This window comes from Phyllobates terribilis, unplaced genomic scaffold (genome assembly GCF_046119375.1).
Source record: "Phyllobates terribilis strain yellow unplaced genomic scaffold, ASM4611937v1 Scaffold_10__3_contigs__length_209671492, whole genome shotgun sequence".
NCBI classification, from domain to species: domain Eukaryota; kingdom Metazoa; phylum Chordata; class Amphibia; order Anura; family Dendrobatidae; genus Phyllobates; species Phyllobates terribilis.
Genome location: NW_027362770.1, coordinates 207,022,789 through 207,047,702, shown reverse-complemented (window position 1 = coordinate 207,047,702; position 24,914 = coordinate 207,022,789). Strand labels below are relative to the sequence as shown.

Sequence of the window (24,914 nt, the reverse complement as noted above, 5' to 3'; positions counted from 1 at the left end):
CCATACACTATACACACACGCTGCCCTCCATACACTATACACACACACACTGCCCTCCATACACTATACACACAAACACACTGCCCTCCATACACTATACACACACACTGCCCTCCATACACTATACACACACACACGCTGCCCTCCATACACTATACACACACACACGCTGCCCTCCATACACTATACACACACACACGCTGCCCTCCATACACTATACACACACACACGCTGCCCTCCATACACTATACACACACACACACTGCCCTCCATACACTATACACACACACTGCCCTCCATACACTATACACACACACTGCCCTCCATACACTATACACACACACACACTGCCCTCCATACACTATACACACACACACGCTGCCCTCCATACACTATACACACACACACGCTGCCCTCCATACACTATACACACACACTGCCCTCCATACACTATACACACACACACGCTGCCCTCCATACACTATACACACACACACGCTGCCCTCCATACACTATACACACACACACGCTGCCCTCCATACACTATACACACACACACGCTGCCCTCCATACACTATACACACACAAACACACTGCCCTCCATACACTATACACACACACTGCCCTCCATACACTATACACACACACACGCTGCCCTCCATACACTATACACACACAAACACACTGCCCTCCATACACTATACACACACACACTGCCCTCCATACACTATACACACACACTGCCCTCCATACACTATACACACACGCACACTGCCCTCCATACACTATACACACACACACGCTGTCCTCCATACACTATACACACACACACTGCCCTCCATACACTATACACACACGCTGCCCTCCATACACTATACACACACGCTGCCCTCCATACACTATACACACACGCTGCCCTCCATACACTATACACACACACACACTGCCCTCCATACACTATACACACACACGCTGCCCTCCATACACTATACACACACACACACTGCCCTCCATACACTATACACACACGCTGCCCTCCATACACTATACACACGCACACGCTGCCCTCCATACACTATACACACACACACTGCCCTCCATACACTATATACACACACACACACACTGCCCTCCATACACTATACACACACACGCTGCCCTCCATACACTATACACACACACACACTGCCCTCCATACACTATACACACACACACGCTGCCCTCCATACACTATACACACACACACACTGCCCTCCATACACTATACACACACACACGCTGCCCTCCATACACTATACACACACACACGCTGCCCTCCATACACACACACGCTGCCCTCCATACACTATACACACACACTGCCCTCCATACACTATACACACACACTGCCCTCCATACACTATACACACACACACTGCCCTCCATACACTATACACACACACACTGCCCTCCATACACTATACACACACACACGCTGCCCTCCATACACTATACACACACACGCTGCCCTCCATACACTATACACACACACACGCTGCCCTCCATACACTATACACACACACACACACACTGCCCTCCATACACTATACACACACACACACACTGCCCTCCATACACTATACACACACACACACGCTGCCCTCCATACACTATACACACACACACACTGCCCTCCATACACTATACACACACACGCTGCCCTCCATACACTATACACACACACGCTGCCCTCCATACACTATACACACACACACGCTGCCCTCCATACACTATACACACACACACACACTGCCCTCCATACACTATACACACACACACACACTGCCCTCCATACACTATACACACACACACACACTGCCCTCCATACACTATACACACACACACACGCTGCCCTCCATACACTATACACACACACACACTGCCCTCCATACACTATACACACACACACGCTGCCCTCCATACACTATACACACACACACGCTGCCCTCCATACACTATACACACACACACGCTGCCCTCCATACACTATACACACACACACGCTGCCCTCCATACACTATACACACACACACACACTGCCCTCCATACACTATACACACACACTGCCCTCCATACACTATACACACACACACGCTGCCCTCCATACACTATACACACACAAACACACTGCCCTCCATACACTATACACACACAAACACACTGCCCTCCATACACTATACACACACACACTGCCCTCCATACACTATACACACACACACACTGCCCTCCATACACTATACACACACACACGCTGCCCTCCATACACTATACACACACACTGCCCTCCATACACTATACACACACGCTGCCCTCCATACACTATACACACACGCTGCCCTCCATACACACGCACACGCTGCCCTCCATACACTATACACACACACGCTGCCCTCCATACACTATACACACACACACACGCTGCCCTCCAAACACACACACGCTGCCCTCCATACACACACACGCTGCCCTCCATACACTATACACACACGCTGCCCTCCATACACTATACACACACACTGCCCTCCATACACTATACACACACACACGCTGCCCTCCATACACTATACACACACACACACGCTGCCCTCCATACACTATACACACACACACGCTGCCCTCCATACACTATACACACACGCTGCCCTCCATACACACACACGCTGCCCTCCATACACTATACACACACACACGCTGCCCTCCATACACTATACACACACACACGCTGCCCTCCATACACTATACACACACACACGCTGCCCTCCATACACTATACACACACACTGCCCTCCATACACTATACACACACACACACTGCCCTCCATACACTATACACACACACACACTGCCCTCCATACACTATACACACACACACACACTGCCCTCCATACACTATACACACACACACACTGCCCTCCATACACTATACACACACACACACTGCCCTCCATACACTATACACACACACACACTGCCCTCCATACACTATACACACACACACACTGCCCTCCATACACTATACACACACACACACTGCCCTCCATACACTATACACACACGCTGCCCTCCATACACTACACACACACACGCTGCCCTCCATACACTATACACACACTGCCCTCCAATCACTATTAACACACACGCTGCCCTCCATACACTATACACACACACACACACACACACACTGCCCTCCACACACTATACACACACACGCTGCCCTCCATACACTATACACACACACACGCTGCCCTCCATACACTATACACACACTGCCCTCCAATCACTATTAACACACACGCTGCCCTCCATACACTATACACACACACACACTGCCCTCCACACACTATACACACACACGCTGCCCTCCATACACTATACACACACACACGCTGCCCTCCATACACTATACACACACACTGCCCTCCACACACTATACACACACACGCTGCCCTCCATACACTATACACACACACACACTGCCCTCCATACACTATACACACACACACGCTGCCCTCCATACACTATACACACACACACACAGACTGCCCTCCATACACTATACACACACACTGCCCTCCATACACTATACACACACACACTGCCCTCCATACACTATACACACACACGCTGCCCTCCATACACTATACACACACACACACTGCCCTCCATACACACACACACACACACACACACTGCCCTCCACACACTATACACACACACACGCTGCCCTCCATACACTATACACACACACACGCTGCCCTCCATACACTATACACACACTGCCCTCCATACACACACACACACACACTGCCCTCCATACACTATACACACACACACGCTGCCCTCCATACACTATACACACACACACGCTGCCCTCCATACACTATACACACGCTGCCCTCCATACACTATACACACACACACACACAGACTGCCCTCCATACACTATACACACACACTGCCCTCCATACACTATACACACACACACACACGCTGCCCTCCATACACTATACACACACACAGACTGCCCTCCATACACTATACACACACACTGCCCTCCATACACTATACACACACACACACACTGCCCTCCACACACTATACACACACACGCTGCCCTCCATACACTATACACACACACACACTGCCCTCCATACACTATACACACACACGCTGCCCTCCATACACTACACACACACACACACGCTGCCCTCCATACACTATACACACACACACGCTGCCCTCCACACACTATACACACACACACACGCTGCCCTCCATACACTATACACACACACTGCCCTCCATACACTATACACACACACGCTGCCCTCCATACACTATACACACACACACGCTGCCCTCCATACACTATACACACACACACGCTGCCCTCCACACACTATACACACACACACACACGCTGCCCTCCATACACTATACACACACACACGCTGCCCTCCATACACTATACACACACACACGCTGCCCTCCATACAGTATACACACACACATGCTGCCCTCCATACACTATACACACACACACACTGCCCTCCATACACTATACACACACACAGAGTGCCCTCCATACACTATACACACACACTGCCCTCCATACACTATACACACACACACTGCCCTCCACACACTATACACACACACGCTGCCCTCCATACACTATACACACACACACGCTGCCCTCCATACACTATACACACACACACACGCTGCCCTCCATACACTATACACACACACACACAGACTGCCCTCCATACACTATACACACACACTGCCCTCCATACACTATACACACACACACTGCCCTCCATACACTATACACACACACACACAGACTGCCCTCCATACACTATACACACACACTGCCCTCCATACACTATACACACACACACACGCTGCCCTCCATACACTATACACACACACTGCCCTCCACACACTATACACACACACGCTGCCCTCCATACACTATACACACACACTGCCCTCCATACACTATACACACACACTGCCCTCCATACACTATACACACACACACGCTGCCCTCCATACACTATACACACACACACACAGACTGCCCTCCATACACTATACACACACACTGCCCTCCATACACTATACACACACACACTGCCCTCCATACACTATACACACACACACACGCTGCCCTCCATACACTATACACACACACTGCCCTCCATACACTATACACACACACACTGCCCTCCATACACTATACACACACACACACGCTGCCCTCCATACACTATAGACACACACACGCTGCCCTCCATACACTATACACACACACACACGCTGCCCTCCATACACTATACACACACACACACGCTGCCCTCCATACACTATACACACACTGCCCTCCATACACTATACACACACACTGCCCTCCATACACTATACACACACACACACACACTGCCCTCCATACACTATACACACACACTGCCCTCCATACACTATACACACACACACTGCCCTCCATACACTATACACACACACACTGCTCTCCATACACTATACACACACACACTGCCCTCCATACACTATACACACACACACTGCCCTCCATACACTATACACACACACACGCTGCCCTCCATACACTATACACACACACACGCTGCCCTCCATACACTATACACACACACACGCTGCCCTCCATACACTATACACACACACACGCTGCCCTCCATACACTATACACACACTGCCCTCCATACACACACTGCCCTCCATACACTATACACACACACACACTGCCCTCCATACACACACACACACACACGCTGCCCTCCATACACTATACACACACGCTGCCCTCCATACACTATACACACACACACACACTGCCCTCCACACACTATACACACACACGCTGCCCTCCATACACTATACACACACACACACTGCCCTCCATACACTATACACACACGCTGCCCTCCATACACTATACACACACACTGCCCTCCATACACTATACACACACGCTGCCCTCCATACACTATACACACACACACACACGCTGCCCTCCATACACTATACACACACACACGCTGCCCTCCATACACTATACACACACACACGCTGCCCTCCATACACTATACACACACACACGCTGCCCTCCATACACTATACACACACACAGACTGCCCTCCATACACTATACACACACACTGCCCTCCATACACTATACACACACACTGCCCTCCATACACTATACACACACACGCTGCCCTCCATACACTATACACACACACGCTGCCCTCCATACACTATACACACACTGCCCTCCATACACTATACACACACACACTGCCCTCCACACACTATACACACACACGCTGCCCTCCATACACTATACACACACACACGCTGCCCTCCATACACTATACACACACACTGCCCTCCACACACTATACACACACACACACACTGCCCTCCATACACTATACACACACACACACACAGACTGCCCTCCATACACTATACACACACACTGCCCTCCATACACTATACACACACACACTGCCCTCCATACACTATACACACACACACACGCTGCCCTCCATACACTATACACACACACACACTGCCCTCCATACACACACACTGCCCTCCACACACTATACACACACACGCTGCCCTCCATACACTATACACACACACACGCTGCCCTCCATACACTATACACACACACACGCTGCCCTCCATACACTATACACACGCTGCCCTCCATACACTATACACACACACACGCTGCCCTCCATACACTATACACACACACACACAGACTGCCCTCCATACACTATACACACACACTGCCCTCCATACACTATACACACACACACTGCCCTCCATACACTATACACACACACACACAGACTGCCCTCCATACACTATACACACACACTGCCCTCCATACACTATACACACACACTGCCCTCCATACACTATACACACACACACGCTGCCCTCCATACACTATACACACACACACGCTGCCCTCCATACACTATACACACACACACACTGCCCTCCATACACTATACACACACACGCTGCCCTCCATACACTATACACACACACGCTGCCCTCCATACACTATACACACACACACACGCTGCCCTCCATACACTATACACACACACGCTGCCCTCCATACACTATACACACACACACGCTGCCCTCCATACACTATACACACACACACGCTGCCCTCCATACACACACACACGCTGCCCTCCATACACTATACACACACACACGCTGCCCTCCATACACTATACACACACTGCCCTCCATACACTATACACACACACGCTGCCCTCCATACACTATACACACACACTGCCCTCCATACACTATACACACACACACGCTGCCCTCCATACACTATACACACACACGCTGCCCTCCATACACTATACACACACACGCTGCCCTCCATACACTATACACACACACACTCTGCCCTCCATACACTATACACACACACACACACTGCCCTCCATACACTACACACACACACGCTGCCCTCCATACACTACACACACACATGCTGCCCTCCATACACTATACACACACACACGCTGCCCTCCATACACTATACACACACACACACACGCTGCCCTCCATACACACACGCTGCCCTCCATACACACACGCACGCTGCCCTCCATACACACACACACGCTGCCCTCCATACACACACACACGCTGCCCTCCATACACTATACACACACACGCTGCCCTCCATACACTATACACACACACTGCCCTCCATACACTATACACACACACGCTGCCCTCCATACACTATACACACACACACACTGCCCTCCATACACTATACACACACACACACGCTGCCCTCCATACACTATACACACACACACGCTGCCCTCCATACACACACACACGCTGCCCTCCATACACACACACGCTGCCCTCCATACACACACACACTGCCCTCCATACACTATACACACACACTGCCCTCCATACACTAAACACACACACTGCCCTCCATACACTAAACACACACACTGCCCTCCATACACTAAACACACACACTGCCCTCCATACACACACACACACGCTGCCCTCCATACACACACACACACATACACACACGCTGCCCTCCATACACACACACACGCTGCCCTCCATACACACACACACACACACGCTGCCCTCCATACACACACACACAAGCTGCCCTCCATACACTAAACACACACACTGCCCTCCATACACTAAACACACACACTGCCCTCCATACACTAAACACACGCTGCCCTCCATACACTAAACACACACGCTGCCCTCCATACACTATACACACACACACGCTGCCCTCCATACACTATACACACACACACGCTGCCCTCCATACACTATACACACACACACGCTGCCCTCCATACACTATACACATACACACGCTGCCCTCCATACACTATACACACACACGCTGCCCTCCATACACTATACACACACACGCTGCCCTCCATACACTATACACACGCTGCCCTCCACACACACTACACACACACGCTGCCCTCCATACACACACACTGCCCTCCATACACACACACGCTGCCCTCCATACACTATACAAACACACGCTGCCCTCCATACACACACACGCTGCCCTCCATACACACACACGCTGCCCTCCATACACTATACACACACACGCTGCCCTCCATACACACACACGCTGCCCTCCATACACACACACGCTGCCCTCCATACACACACTCGCTGCCCTCCATACACACACACACGCTGCCCTCCATACACACACACACACACACGCTGCCCTCCATACACACACACGCTGCCCTCCATACACACACACACACGCTGCCCTCCATACACACACACACAAGCTGCCCTCCATACACTAAACACACACACTGCCCTCCATACACACACACGCTGCCCTCCATACACTATACACACACACGCTGCCCTCCATACACTATACACACACACATGCTGCCCTCCATACACTATACACACACACACGCTGCCCTCCATACACTATACACACACACACGCTACCCTCCATACACTATACACACACACGCTGCCCTCCATACACTATACACACACACGCTGCCCTCCATACACTATACACACACACGCTGCCCTCCATACACACACACACGCTGCCCTCCACACACTATACACACACACGCTGCCCTCCATACACACACACTGCCCTCCATACACACACACTGCCCTCCATACACACACACGCTGCCCTCCATACACTATACACACACACGCTGCCCTCCATACACACGCTGCCCTCCATACACACACACTCTGCCCTCCATACACACACACGCTGCCCTCCATACACACACTCGCTGCCCTCCATACACACACACGCTGCCCTCCATACACACACACGCTGCCCTCCATACACTATACACACAAACACACGCTGCCCTCCATACACTATACACACACACACGCTGCCCTCCATACACTATACACACACACACGCTGCCCTCCATACACTATACACACACTGCCCTCCATACACTATACACACACACTGCCCTCCATACACACACGCACGCTGCCCTCCATACACACACACGCACGCTGCCCTCCATACACACACGCACACACACGCTGCCCTCCATACACTATACACACACACACACGCTGCCCTCCATACAATATACACACACACACACACGCTGCCCTCCATACACACACGCACGCACGCTGCCCTCCATACACACACACACGCTGCCCTCCATACACTATACACACACACGCTGCCCTCCATACACTATACACACACACGCTGCCCTCCATACACTAAACACACACACTGCCCTCCATACACTAAACACACACGCTGCCCTCCATACACTATACACACACACACTGCCCTCCATACACTATACACACACACACGCTGCCCTCCATACACTATACACGCTGCCCTCCATACACTATACACACACACACGCTGCCCTCCATACACTATACACACACTGCCCTCCATACACTATACACACACACTGCCCTCCATACACACACGCACGCTGCCCTCCATACACACACACGCTGCCCTCCATACACTATACACACACACACACGCTGCCCTCCATACACACACGCACGCTGCCCTCCATACACACACACACAAACACACACGCTGCCCTCCATACACTATACACACACACACACGCTGCCCTCCATACACTAAACACACACACTGCCCTCCATACACTAAACACACACGCTGCCCTCCATACACTATACACACACACACGCTGCCCTCCATACACTATACACACACACACGCTGCCCTCCATACACTATACACACACACACGCTGCCCTCCATACACTATACACACACACACGCTGCCCTCCATACACTATACACACACGCTGCCCTCCATACACTATACACACACACACACGCTGCCCTCCATACACTATACACACACACACACTGCCCTCCAATCACTATACACACACACACACTGCCCTCCATACACTATACACACACACTGCCCTCCATACACTATACACACACACACACACTGCCCTCCATACACTATACACACACACACACTGCCCTCCATACACTATACACACACACACGCTGCCCTCCATACACTATACACACACACACGCTGCCCTCCATACACTACACACACACACGCTGCCCTCCATACACTAAACACACACGCTGCCCTCCATACACACACACGCTGCCCTCCATACACTAAACACACACGCTGCCCTCCATACACTATACACACACACACACTGCCCTCCATACACTATACACACACACACACGCTGCCCTCCATACACTATACACACACACACACACTGCCCTCCATACACTATACACACACACGCTGCCCTCCATACACTAAACACACACACTGCCCTCCATACACTATACACACACACGCTGCCCTCCATACACTACACACACACACGCTGCCCTCCATACACTAAACACACACGCTGCCCTCCATACACACACACGCTGCCCTCCATACACTATACACACACACACACGCTGCCCTCCATACACTATACACACACACACGCTGCCCTCCATACACTAAACACACACACTGCCCTCCATACACTATACACACACACGCTGCCCTCCATACACTACACACACACACACGCTGCCCTCCATACACTATACACACACACACACGCTGCCCTCCATACACTATACACACACACACACGCTGCCCTCCATACACTATACACACACACACGCTGCCCTCCATACACTAAACACACACACTGCCCTCCATACACTATACACACACGCTGCCCTCCATACACACACACGCTGCCCTCCATACACTATACACACACACTGCCCTCCATACACTATACACACACACACACGCTGCCCTCCATACACTATACACACACACGCTGCCCTCCATACACTATACACACACACACGCTGCCCTCCATACACTATACACACACACACGCTGCCCTCCATACACTATACACACACACACGCTGCCCTCCATACACTATACACACACACACGCTGCCCTCCATACACTATACACACACACACACTGCCCTCCATACACTATACACACACACACGCTGCCCTCCATACACTACACACACACACGCTGCCCTCCATACACTATACACACACACACGCTGCCCTCCATACACTATACACACACACACACGCTGCCCTCCATACACTATACACACACACACACGCTGCCCTCCATACACTATACACACACACACGCTGCCCTCCATACACTATACACACACACACACTGCCCTCCATACACTAAACACACACGCTGCCCTCCATACACTATACACACACGCTGTCCTCCATACACTATACACACACGCTGCCCTCCATACACTATACACACACACACACGCTGCCCTCCATACACTATACACACACACACACGCTGCCCTCCATACACACACTCTGCCCTCCCTACACACACGCTGCCCTCCATACACACACGCTGCCCTCCATACACGCACGCTGCCCTCCATACACTATACACACACACGCTGCCCTCCATACACTATACACACACACTGCCCTCCATACACTATACACACACACTGCCCTCCATACACTATACACACACACTGCCCTCCATACACACACACACACACTGCCCTCCATACACACACACACACATACACACACGCTGCCCTCCATACACACACACACGCTGCCCTCCATACACACACACACACACGCTGCCCTCCATACACACACACGCTGCCCTCCATACACACACACACGCTGCCCTCCATACATACACACACGCTGCCCTCCATACACTATACACACACACGCTGCCCTCCATACACTATACACACACACATGCTGCCCTCCATACACTATACACACACACACGCTGCCCTCCATACACTATACACACACACACGCTGCCCTCCATACACTATACACACACACACACTGCCCTCCATACACTATACACACACACACGCTGCCCTCCATACACTATACACACACACACGCTGCCCTCCATACACTATACACACACACACGCTGCCCTCCATACACTATACACACACACGCTGCCCTCCATACACTATACACACACACACGCTGCCCTCCATACACTATACACACACACACGCTGCCCTCCATACACTATACACACACACACGCTGCCCTCCATACACTATACACACACACACGCTGCCCTCCATACACTATACACACACACACGCTGCCCTCCATACACTATACACACACACGCTGCCCTCCATACACTATACACACACACGCTGCCCTCCATACACTATACACACGCTGCCCTCCATACACTATACACACGCTGCCCTCCATACACTATACACACGCTGCCCTCCATACACTATACACACGCTGCCCTCCATACACACACACGCTGCCCTCCATACACACACACGCTGCCCTCCATACACACACACGCTGCCCTCCATACACACACACACACTGCCCTCCATACACTATACACACACACGCTGCCCTCCATACACTATACACACACACGCTGCCCTCCATACACACACACTGCCCTCCATACACACACGCTGCCCTCCATACACTATACACACACACACGCTGCCCTCCATACACTATACACACACACGCTGCCCTCCATACACACGCTGCCCTCCATACACACACACGCTGCCCTCCATACACACACACGCTGCCCTCCATACACACACACGCTGCCCTCCATACACACACACGCTGCCCTCCATACACACACACGCTGCCCTCCATACACTATACACACACACACACGCTGCCCTCCATACACTATACACACACACACACGCTGCCCTCCATACACTATACACACACACACGCTGCCCTCCATACACTACACACACACACGCTGCCCTCCATACACTATACACACACACACGCTGTCCTCCATACACTATACACACACTGCCCTCCATACACTATACACGCACGCTGCCCTCCATACACACACACGCTGCCCTCCATACACTATACACACACGCTGCCCTCCATACACTATACACACACGCTGCCCTCCATACACTATACACACACGCACGCTGCCCTCCATACACTATACACACACACACGCTGCCCTCCATACACTATACACACACACACACGCTGCCCTCCATACACTATACACACACACGCTGCCCTCCATACACTATACACACACACACGCACGCTGCCCTCCATACACACACACACACACGCTGCCCTCCATACACTATACACACGCTGCCCTCCATACACTATACACACACACGCTGCCCTCCATACACTATACACACACACGCTGCCCTCCATACACTATACACACACACGCTGCCCTCCATACACTATACACACACACGCTGCCCTCCATACACTATACACACACACACACTGCCCTCCATACACTATACACACACACTGGCCTCCATACACTATACACACACACACGCTGCCCTCCATACACTATACACACACACACGCTGCCCTCCATACACTATACACACACACTGCCCTCCATACACTATACACACACACACACTGCCCTCCATACACTATACACACACACTGCCCTCCATACACTATACACACACACACACTGCCCTCCATACACTATACACACACACTGGCCTCCATACACTATACACACACACACGCTGCCCTCCATACACTATACACACACACTGCCCTCCATACACTATACACACACACACGCTGCCCTCCATACACTATACACACACACACTGCCCTCCATACACTATACACACACACTGCCCTCCATACACTATACACACACACTGCCCTCCATACACTATACACACACACTGCCCTCCATACACTATACACACACACTGCCCTCCATACACTATACACACACACACGCTGCCCTCCATACACTATACACACACACACGCTGCCCTCCATACACTATACACACACACACGCTGCCCTCCATACACTATACACACACACACGCTGCCCTCCATACACTATACACACACACACACTGCCCTCCATACACTATACACACACACACACTGCCCTCCATACACTATACACACACACTGCCCTCCATACACTATACACACACACTGCCCTCCATACACTATACACACACACACGCTGCCCTCCATACACTATACACACACACACGCTGCCCTCCATACACTATACACACACACACGCTGCCCTCCATACACTATACACACACACACGCTGCCCTCCATACACTATACACACACACACGCTGCCCTCCATACACTATACACACACACACACTGCCCTCCATACACTATACACACACACACACTGCCCTCCATACACTATACACACACACTGCCCTCCATACACTATACACACACACTGCCCTCCATACACTATACACACACACGCTGCCCTCCATACACTATACACACACACACGCTGCCCTCCATACACTATACACACACACACGCTGCCCTCCATACACTATACACACACACACACTGCCCTCCATACACTACACACACGCTGCCCTCCATACACTACACACACACACGCTGCCCTCCATACACTATACACACACACACACGCTGCCCTCCATACACTATACACACACACACTGCCCTCCATACACACACGCTGCCCTCCATACACACACGCACGCTGCCCTCCATACACACACACACGCTGCCCTCCATACACTATACACACACACACGCTGCCCTCCATACACTATACACACACACACGCTGCCCTCCATACACTATACACACACACACTGCCCTCCATACACTATACACACACACTGCCCTCCATACACTATACACACACACACGCTGCCCTCCATACACTATACACACACGCTGCCCTCCATACACTACACACACACACGCTGCCCTCCATACACTATACACACACACACGCTGCCCTCCATACACTATACACACACACACACACTGCCCTCCATACACTATACACACACACACACACTGCCCTCCATACACTATACACACACACTGCCCTCCATACACACACACACTGCCCTCCATACACACACACGCTGCCCTCCATACACTATACACACACGCTGCCCTCCATACACTATACACACACACACGCTGCCCTCCATACACTATACACACACACTGCCCTCCATACACTATACACACACACACGCTGCCCTCCATACACACACACGCTGCCCTCCATACACACACACACGCTGCCCTCCATACACTATACACACACACACACGCTGCCCTCCATACACTATACACACACACACGCTGCCCTCCATACACTATACACACACACACGCTGCCCTCCATACACTATACACACACGGTGCCCTCCATACACTATACACACACGCTGCCCTCCATACACACACACACACACATACTCCCCTCCACACACACACACGCTGCCCTCCATACACACACACACGCTGCCCTCCACACACACACACGCTGCCCTCCACACACACGCTGCCCTCCACACACACACGCTGCCCTCCATACACACACACACACTGCCCTCCACACACACACACTGCCCTCCATACACACACACTGCCCTCCATACACACACACTGCCCTCCATACACACACACACACACTGCCCTCCATACACACACACACACACTGCCCTCCATACACACACACACACTGCCCTCCATACACTATACACACACACGCTGCCCTCCATACACACACACGCGCTGCCCTCCATACACTATACACACACGCTGCCCTCCATACACTATACACACACACACGCTGCCCTCCATACACTATACACACACACACGCTGCCCTCCATACACACACACACTGCCCTCCATACACACACACACTGCCCTCCATACACACACACACTGCCCTCCATACACACACACACTGCCCTCCATACACACACACACTGCCCTCCATACACACACACACACACTGCCCTCCATACACACACACACACTGCCCTCCATACACACACACACACTGCCCTCCATACACACACACACACTGCCCTCCATACACACACACACACTGCCCTCCATACACACACACACTGCCCTCCATACACACACACACTGCCCTCCATACACACACACACTGCCCTCCATACACACACACACACTGCCCTCCATACACACACACACACTGCCCTCCATACACACACACACACTGCCCTCCACACACACACACTGCCCTCCACACACACACACTGCCCTCCACACACACACACACACTGCCCTCCACACACACACACACACACACACTGCCCTCCACACACACACACACACTGCCCTCCACACACACACACACTGCCCTCCACACACACACACACTGCCCTCCATACACACACACACTGCCCTCCATACACACACACACTGCCCTCCATACACACACACACTGCCCTCCATACACTATACACACACACACTGCCCTCCATACACACACACACACTGCCCTCCATACACTATACACACACACACACACTGCCCTCCATACACACACACACACACTGCCCTCCATACACACACACACACTGCCCTCCATACACACACACACACTGCCCTCCATACACACACACACACTGCCCTCCATACACACACACACTGCCCTCCATACACACACACACTGCCCTCCATACACACACACACTGCCCTCCATACACACACACACTGCCCTCCATACACACACACACACTGCCCTCCATACACACACACACACTGCCCTCCATACACACACACACTGCCCTCCATACACACACACACTGCCCTCCATACACTATACACACACACACTGCCCTCCATACACACACACACACTGCCCTCCATACACACACACACACACTGCCCTCCATACACACACACACACTGCCCTCCATACACACACACACTGCCCTCCATACACACACACACTGCCCTCCATACACACACACACTGCCCTCCATACACTATACACACACACGCTGCCCTCCATACACACACACACTGCCCTCCATACACACACACACTGCCCTCCATACACTATATACAGAATGAAGATTTTCCCATTTTCAGTAATGTAGTAAATGTCCATATTCCCTCCCTCGCCCCATGGTCGAGCGATCATCCACCTCCAACGCTAGTCCTTATTGTTATACACTTACCTGTCCGGAGGCGCTAAGTCCAGACTGCGGGGAAACTACAAAACAAGGAAATCTCATGACTAGCGACCAACACCAACATAGAGATAAAGACAGCACCCCGCATCATCAGGGTGAAAATCGTGCCACCATGACACCCTGCAATGTTACCACCCACCCCGACTCCTCAGCTATCACCCCCACCCCGAACATCATGACTCCCGGCGAGACTGCTCAGCCACCACCCCCACCCCCTGAGTCCTCAGCCACCACCCCCACCCCCTGAGTCCTCAGCCATCACCCCCACCTCCTGACTCCTCAGCCACCACGCCCACCTCCTGACTCCTCAGCCACCACGCCCACCTCCTGACTCCTCAGCCACCACCCCCACCCTGAACATCATGACTCCCGTCCAGACTGCTCAGCCACCACCTCCACCCCCTGACTCCTCAGCTATCACCCCCACCCTGATCATCATGACTCCCGTCCAGACTGCTCAGCCACCACCCCCACCCCCTGACTCCTCAGCCATCACGCCCACCCCCTGAATCCTCAGCTATCACTCCCCCACTCTGGACATCAAGCCCTTCCACCCCCTGAATCCTCAGTCATCACCCCCACTGTGGACATCATGCCCTCCCACCCACTTTAACTCTTCAGCCATCACCCCCTCCTTGGACATCACACCACACCACACCTTCTGACTCCTCAGACATCACCCCAACCCTGAAGATCATACCACCTCCACCCCCTAACTTCTTGGACATCAGTGCACAAGTTTTTCCTTACCTCTGGGGAGAATCCTCTTGGTTCCAGCTTGGTTTCTGGTGGACCTGACAGCACTTCCATTAGTTGATCCCGTTCCGGCTCTTTAAGAATATTTCCAAAGGTTAACAAGGGTGGTTCCCAGCCATTCCTGAAACGTGGGATGTACGGGGGGATAAATTGGTCTTTAGGCCATTCCATCCTACGGGGAGAAGTCAGATGTAAGGACGGGGTCTATGACGGCAGCAGTGGATTCTGGCTATTGTTGGTTTCATGGTAGAGACATCAAACATTAAAGGCAGGAGTCTGTGTCAGACTTTAGTCTGTGTCCATCACCTTAAGTGTCCATTGCTTAAGTGTGAGAAATATGAATTAATTCTGAATTGAATCTGAAGTGAACTGAAGGTAACTGGATACTAAGTCACAGTAAGCAATGTTTGTGTTTGTTTTCACTCTCACCCCCTTAATCCTTCACTTCTTACAACCACCCCTAATCCCTACACCTAGTAAAGAACTCTTCATCTCTCCCTCCATTCTCCCCACCCATCTCACCTCCTTCTCAGAGCTATTCCTCAACATACAATCCTTTGCCTCCAAACACAGACAGCCACCTCATGCCCTCTCCTGCTCCCACCTACTAGCGCTTTCTCTGCTCCTCCTTACTACCGGCGACATGTCTCCAAATCCTGGCCCTCCTCACCACATCCCCACAGTCACTTCCACCTCCTACCCCCGATCTATCCCAAACTCTCGTAACCCTTCTAACCTTATACCCATCCGCCCAGCCCCCGCTTCTCCAATCCCCCTAACAGGAGCTCTATGGAAGGCTCGCTCCGTCAGCAACAAACTTCTCTACATTCACGACCTCTTCATCACCAACGAGCTTTCCTTCCCCGGCATCACTGAAACCTGGCTCACCCCCTCTGACACGGCCTCTCCTGCTGCACTTTCGTATGGCGGATTCCACCTCTCCCATACCCCCCCGCCCCACCGGCAAGCACGGTGGAGGAATAGGTTTTGTCCTCTCAGATAACTGCTCCTTCACCCATATCCCACTGCCACCCTCAATTACTCTCCCCTCTTTTGAAGTGCACTGCGTGCGCATCTACTCCCCCCTCCAACTGGCTGTCATCTACCGCCCCCCAGGATCAGCCACCACTTTCTTTGACCACTTCACCACCTGGCTACTTCATTTCCTCTCCGTTGACATCCCCACTATCCTCATGGACGACTTCAACATCCCCATTGACACTTCCATCTCAGCCGCCTCTAAGCTTCTATCCCTCACTTCCTCCTTTGGTCTTACCCAGTGGTCTTCCACACCCACCCACAAAGACGGCCACACGCTGGACCTCATCTTCACCCGCCTCTGTTCCCTATCTAACCTCTCTAACTCACCTCTCCCTCTCTCTGACTACAACCTACTTACATTCTCTACCCTCTCCTCTCCAGGGCAACAATCCCCACTTCACAAACTTTCACACCCTCGCAGAAATCTCAAACACCTTGACCTACACTCACTCTCTGAATCCCCTCTCCCTCTTACAGACATTAGTTCCTTACATGATGCAGATGCTGCTGCCACTTTATACAACACCACAACAGCTGCAGCTCTCGATTCGGTCGCCCCCCTCACACATACCAAAGCTCTCACAATCAACAGACAACCCTGGCACACCAGCCTAACCAAAGAACTGCGACATGCCTCCAGGGTTGCTGAACATAGATGGAAAAGGTCCCACTCCAATGAGCACTTCATCACATTCAAACAGTCCCTCACTACCTTCAAGTCCACACTCACTGCAGCAAAACAAACCTACTTCTCATCTCTCATATCCTCCCTGTCTCACAACCCCAAACAACTATTCAACACCTTCAATTCTCTCCTCCGTCCCCCAGTGCCTCCTTCCTCTCCTCTTATTTCAGCCGAAGACTTTGCCCCATTCTTCAAACAGAAGATTGACACCATCAGACAAAGCTTTTGCCTAAAGCCCCCACAGCCCCCCCCACACCTACTCAACCTTCCTCCTCCAAAACCACCTTCTCCACCATTACGGAAGATCAACTTTCCTCTTTACTCTCCAAATCACACCTCACCACCTGTAAACTTGACCCAATCCCGTCCTACCTGATCCCAAACCTTACCACTATCTTCATCCCAGCCCTAGCCCACCTCTTCAACCTGTCACTAAGAACTGGTGTCTTCCCCTCAGCTTCAAACATGCCTCAATCACACCCATCCTCAAAAAGCCCTCCCTTGACCCATCCTCTCTGTCTAGCTATCGCCCCATATCACTTCTCCCCTTTGCCTCAAAACTACTAGAACAACATGTCCACCTTGAACTGTCCTCCCACCTCTCTTCCTGCTCCCTCTTCGACCGCCTACAATCTTGTTTCCGACCGCACCATTCTACTGAAACTGCACTGACTAAAGTCACCAATGACCTGATAACCGCCAAATCTAAGCGACACTACTCTGTCCTCCTCCTCCTAGACCTGTCATCTGCCTTTGACACAGTCGACCATTCCCTCTTACTACAGACTCTCTCATCTCTCGGCATCACAGACTTGGCCCTATCCTGGATCTCCTCATACCTAACAGACAGGACATTCAGCGTCTCCCACTCACACACCACCTCCTCATCTCGCCCCCTATCTGTCGGTGTCCCCCAAGGTTCAGTTCTAGGACCTCTGCTCTTCACCATCTACACCTTCGGCCTGGGACAGCTCATAGAGTCCCATGGCTTTCATTATCACCTCTATGCTGATGACACACAGATCTACTTCTCTGGACCCAATATCACCTCCTTACTAACCAGAATCCCACAATGTCTGTCCGCTATCTCATCCTTCTTCTCTGACAGATTCCTAAAACTTAACATGGACAAAACAGAATTCATCATCTTTCCACCATCTCAATCAACTCCCCCAACTGACCTATCTATCAGCGTCAATGGCTGCCCACTCTCCCCAGTCCCTCAGGCTCGCTGCCTTGGGGTAACCCTGGACTCTGAACTCTCCTTCAAACCACATATCCAAGCCCTTTCCACTTCCTGTAGACTCCAACTCAAAAATATCTCCCGGATCCGCACATTCCTCAACCATGAATCTGCAAAAACACTAGTGCACGCCCTCATCATCTCCCGCCTTGAATACTGCAACCTCCTGCTCTGTGGCCTCCCTTCCAACACTCTCGCACCCCTCCAATCCATCCTAAACTCTGCTGCCCGACTAATCCACCTGTCCCCCCGCTATTCCTCTCCTCTCTGTCAATCTCTTCACTGGCTCCCCATTGCCCAGAGACTCCAGTTCAAAACCCTAACCATGACATACAAAGCCATCCACAACCTGTCTCCTCCATATATCTCTGACCTAGTCTCCTGGTACTTACCTGCACGCAACCTCTGATCCTCACAAGATCTCCTTCTCTACTCCCCTCTTATCTCCTCTTCCCAGAATCGTATGCAAGATTTCTCTCGTGCTTCCCCCCTACTCTGGAACTCTCTACCCCAAAACATCAGACTCTCGCCTACAATGGAAACCTTCAATAGGAACCTGAAGACCCACCTCTTCCGACAAGCCTACAACCTGCAGTAACCACAGCTCCACCAAACCGCTGCACGACCAGCTCTATCCTCACCTACTGTATCCTCACCCATCCCTTGTAGATTGTGAGCCCTCGCGGGCAGGGTCCTCGCTCCACCATACCGCTGCACGACCAGCTCTACCCTCACCTACTGTATCCTCACCCATCCCTTGTAGATTGTGAGCCCTCGCGGGCAGGATCCTCGCTCCACCATACCGCTGCACGACCAGCTCTACCCTCACCTACTGCATCCTCACCCATCCCTTGTAGATTGTGAGCCTTCGCGGGCAGGATCCTCGCTCCGCCATACCGCTGCACGACCAGCTCTACCCTCACCTACTGTATCCTGACCCATCCCTTGTAGATTGTGAGCCCTCGCAGGCAGGGTTCTCTCTCCACCATACCGCTCCACGACCACCTCTACCCTCACCTACAGTATCCTCATCCATCCCTTGTAGACTGAACCGTCGCGGGCAGGGTCCTCGCTCCACCATACCGCTCCACGACCACCTCTACCCTCACCTACTGTATCCTCACCCATCCCTTGTAGACCGAGAGCCCTCGCGGGCAGGGTCCTCGTCCCACCATACCGCGGCACGACCAGCTCTACCCTCACCTATTGTATCCTCATCCATCCCTTGTAGATTGTGAGCCCTCGCAGGCAGGGTCCTCTCTCCACCATACCGCTGTACGACCAGCTCTGCCCTCACCTACTGAAACCTCACCCATCCCTTGTAGACTGTGAGCCCTCGCGGGCAGGGTCCTCACTCCTCCATTCCGCTGCACGACCAGCTCTACCCCCATCTACTGTATCCTCACTCATCCCTTGTAGATTGTGAGCCCTCGCGGGTAGGGTCCTCGCTCCACCATACCGCTGTACTGCCAGCTCTGCCCTCACCTACTGTATCCTCACCCATCCCTTGTAGGTTGTGAGCCCTCGCGGGCAGGGTCCTCGCCCCACCATACCGCTGCACGACCACCTCTACCCTCACCTACTGTATCCTCACCCATCCCTTGTAGACTGTGAGCCCTCACGGGCAGGGTCCTCGTCCCACCATACCGCTGCACGACCAGCTCTACCCTCACCTACTGTATCCTCACCCATCCCCTGTAGACTGTGAGCCCTCGCGGGCAGGGTCCTCGCTCCAACACACCGCTGCACGACCAGCTCTACCCTCACCTATTGTATCCTCACCCATCCCTTGTAGGTTGTGAGCCCTCGCGGGCAGGGTCCTCGCCCCACCATACCGCTGCACGACCACCTCTACCCTCACCTACTGTATCCTCACCCATCCCTTGTAGGTTGTGAGCCCTCGCGAGCAGGGTCCTCGCTCCACCATACCGCTGCACGACCACTTCTACCCTCACCTACTGTATCCTCACCCATCCCTTGTAGATTGTGAGCCCTCGCGGGCAGGGTCCTCGCTCCACCACACCGCTGTACTGCCAGCTCTACCCTCACCTACTGTATCCTCACCCATCCCTTGAAGACTGTGAGCCCTCGCGGGCAGGGTCCTCGCTCCACCATACCGCTGCACGACCAGCTCTACCCTCACCTACTGTATCCTCACCCATCCCTTGAAGACTGTGAGCCCTCGCGGGCAGGGTCCTCACTCCACCATACCACTCCACGACCAGCTCTACCCCCACCTACTGTATCCTCACCCATCCCTTGTAGACTGTGAGCCCTCGCGGGCAGGGTCCTCTCTCCACCATACCGCTGCACGACCAGCTCTACCCTCACCTACTGTATCCTCACCCATCCCTTGAAGACTGTGAGCCCTCGCGGGCAGGGTCCTCACTCCACCATACCACTCCACGACCAGCTCTACCCCCACCTACTGTATCCTCACCCATCCCTTGTAGACTGTGAGCCCTCGCGGGCAGGGTCCTCACTCCACCATACCACTCCACGACCAGCTCTACCCTCACCTACTGTATCCTCACCCATCCCTTGAAGACTGTGAGCCCTCGCGGGCAGGGTCCTCGCTCCACCATACTGCTGCACGACCAGCTCTACCCTCACCTACTGTATCCTCACCCATCCCTTGAAGACTGTGAGCCCTCGCGGGCAGGGTCCTCGCTCCTCCTGTATCAGTCGCCGTCACATTGTGTTCAAGATTATTCTAATTGTTCTTGTATGTATACCCCTTCTTCACATGTAAAGTGCCATGGAATAAATGGCGCTATAAAAATAAATAATAATAAAAATAAAAAAGGGCAAATTATTACCTTGTTTTACTCCACGTGTCACCAAGTGAGAACCACAGATTCTTCTCCTCAGCATTAAGAACAAAATGGAGAAAATCAATGGCGTCCTTTATCAGGAGTGGGCTCACCACACTTTTTGCCAGCTCTGGACCACCTGTGGCCTCCAGCATCTAGATCATATGAAAGGGTCAAAATCTGATCCTGGAGCAAATATACAAAGAGTAAATCTGTAGGCTCACCATACTCAGCGGGGTGAAGAGGAAATGGACCAGCTCTGCTGCACTCGGGTTCTGGATATGGGGCTTCAACTTGGCCTGGAAGAAGCAGAAGACCCTTTCACCAAAAAGGAGTCTCATCAGCAAGAGTTAAAAGATGGGCTGGTGGTGAGAGAACAGGAGAGGAGCGGCCAGGCGGCCCAACCCCGGACACTACGGGGACACACAAGTACATATATGTCTAGAAGGGGTCACGGCCAGGCGGCCCAACCCCAGACACTAAGGGGTCACACAAGTACATATATGTCTAGAAGGGGTCACGGCCAGGCGGCCCAACCCCAGACACTACGGGGTCACACAAGTACATATATGTCTAGAAGGGGTCACGGCCAGGCGGCC

The 24,914-nt window shown here is 52.4% G+C and overlaps 1 protein-coding gene across 8 annotated transcripts in view; it reads right to left on the bottom strand.

Annotated features, from left to right (window-relative positions):
• The window catches only part of EPS8 (EGFR pathway substrate 8, signaling adaptor), a 245,155-nt gene that overhangs the window by 124,981 nt on the left and 95,260 nt on the right, over positions 1–24,914 (bottom strand). For all 8 annotated transcript variants that reach the window (XM_073650592.1, XM_073650597.1, XM_073650599.1 and 5 more), the window contains 4 exons: positions 24,540–24,614; positions 24,322–24,470; positions 18,528–18,705; positions 17,763–17,797 (listed from right to left, as the gene is read on the bottom strand). In XM_073650592.1, the coding sequence (XP_073506693.1) occupies positions 17,763–17,797; positions 18,528–18,705; positions 24,322–24,470; positions 24,540–24,614 (437 nt within the window). The remainder of the gene's footprint in view (positions 1–17,762; positions 17,798–18,527; positions 18,706–24,321; positions 24,471–24,539; positions 24,615–24,914) is intronic.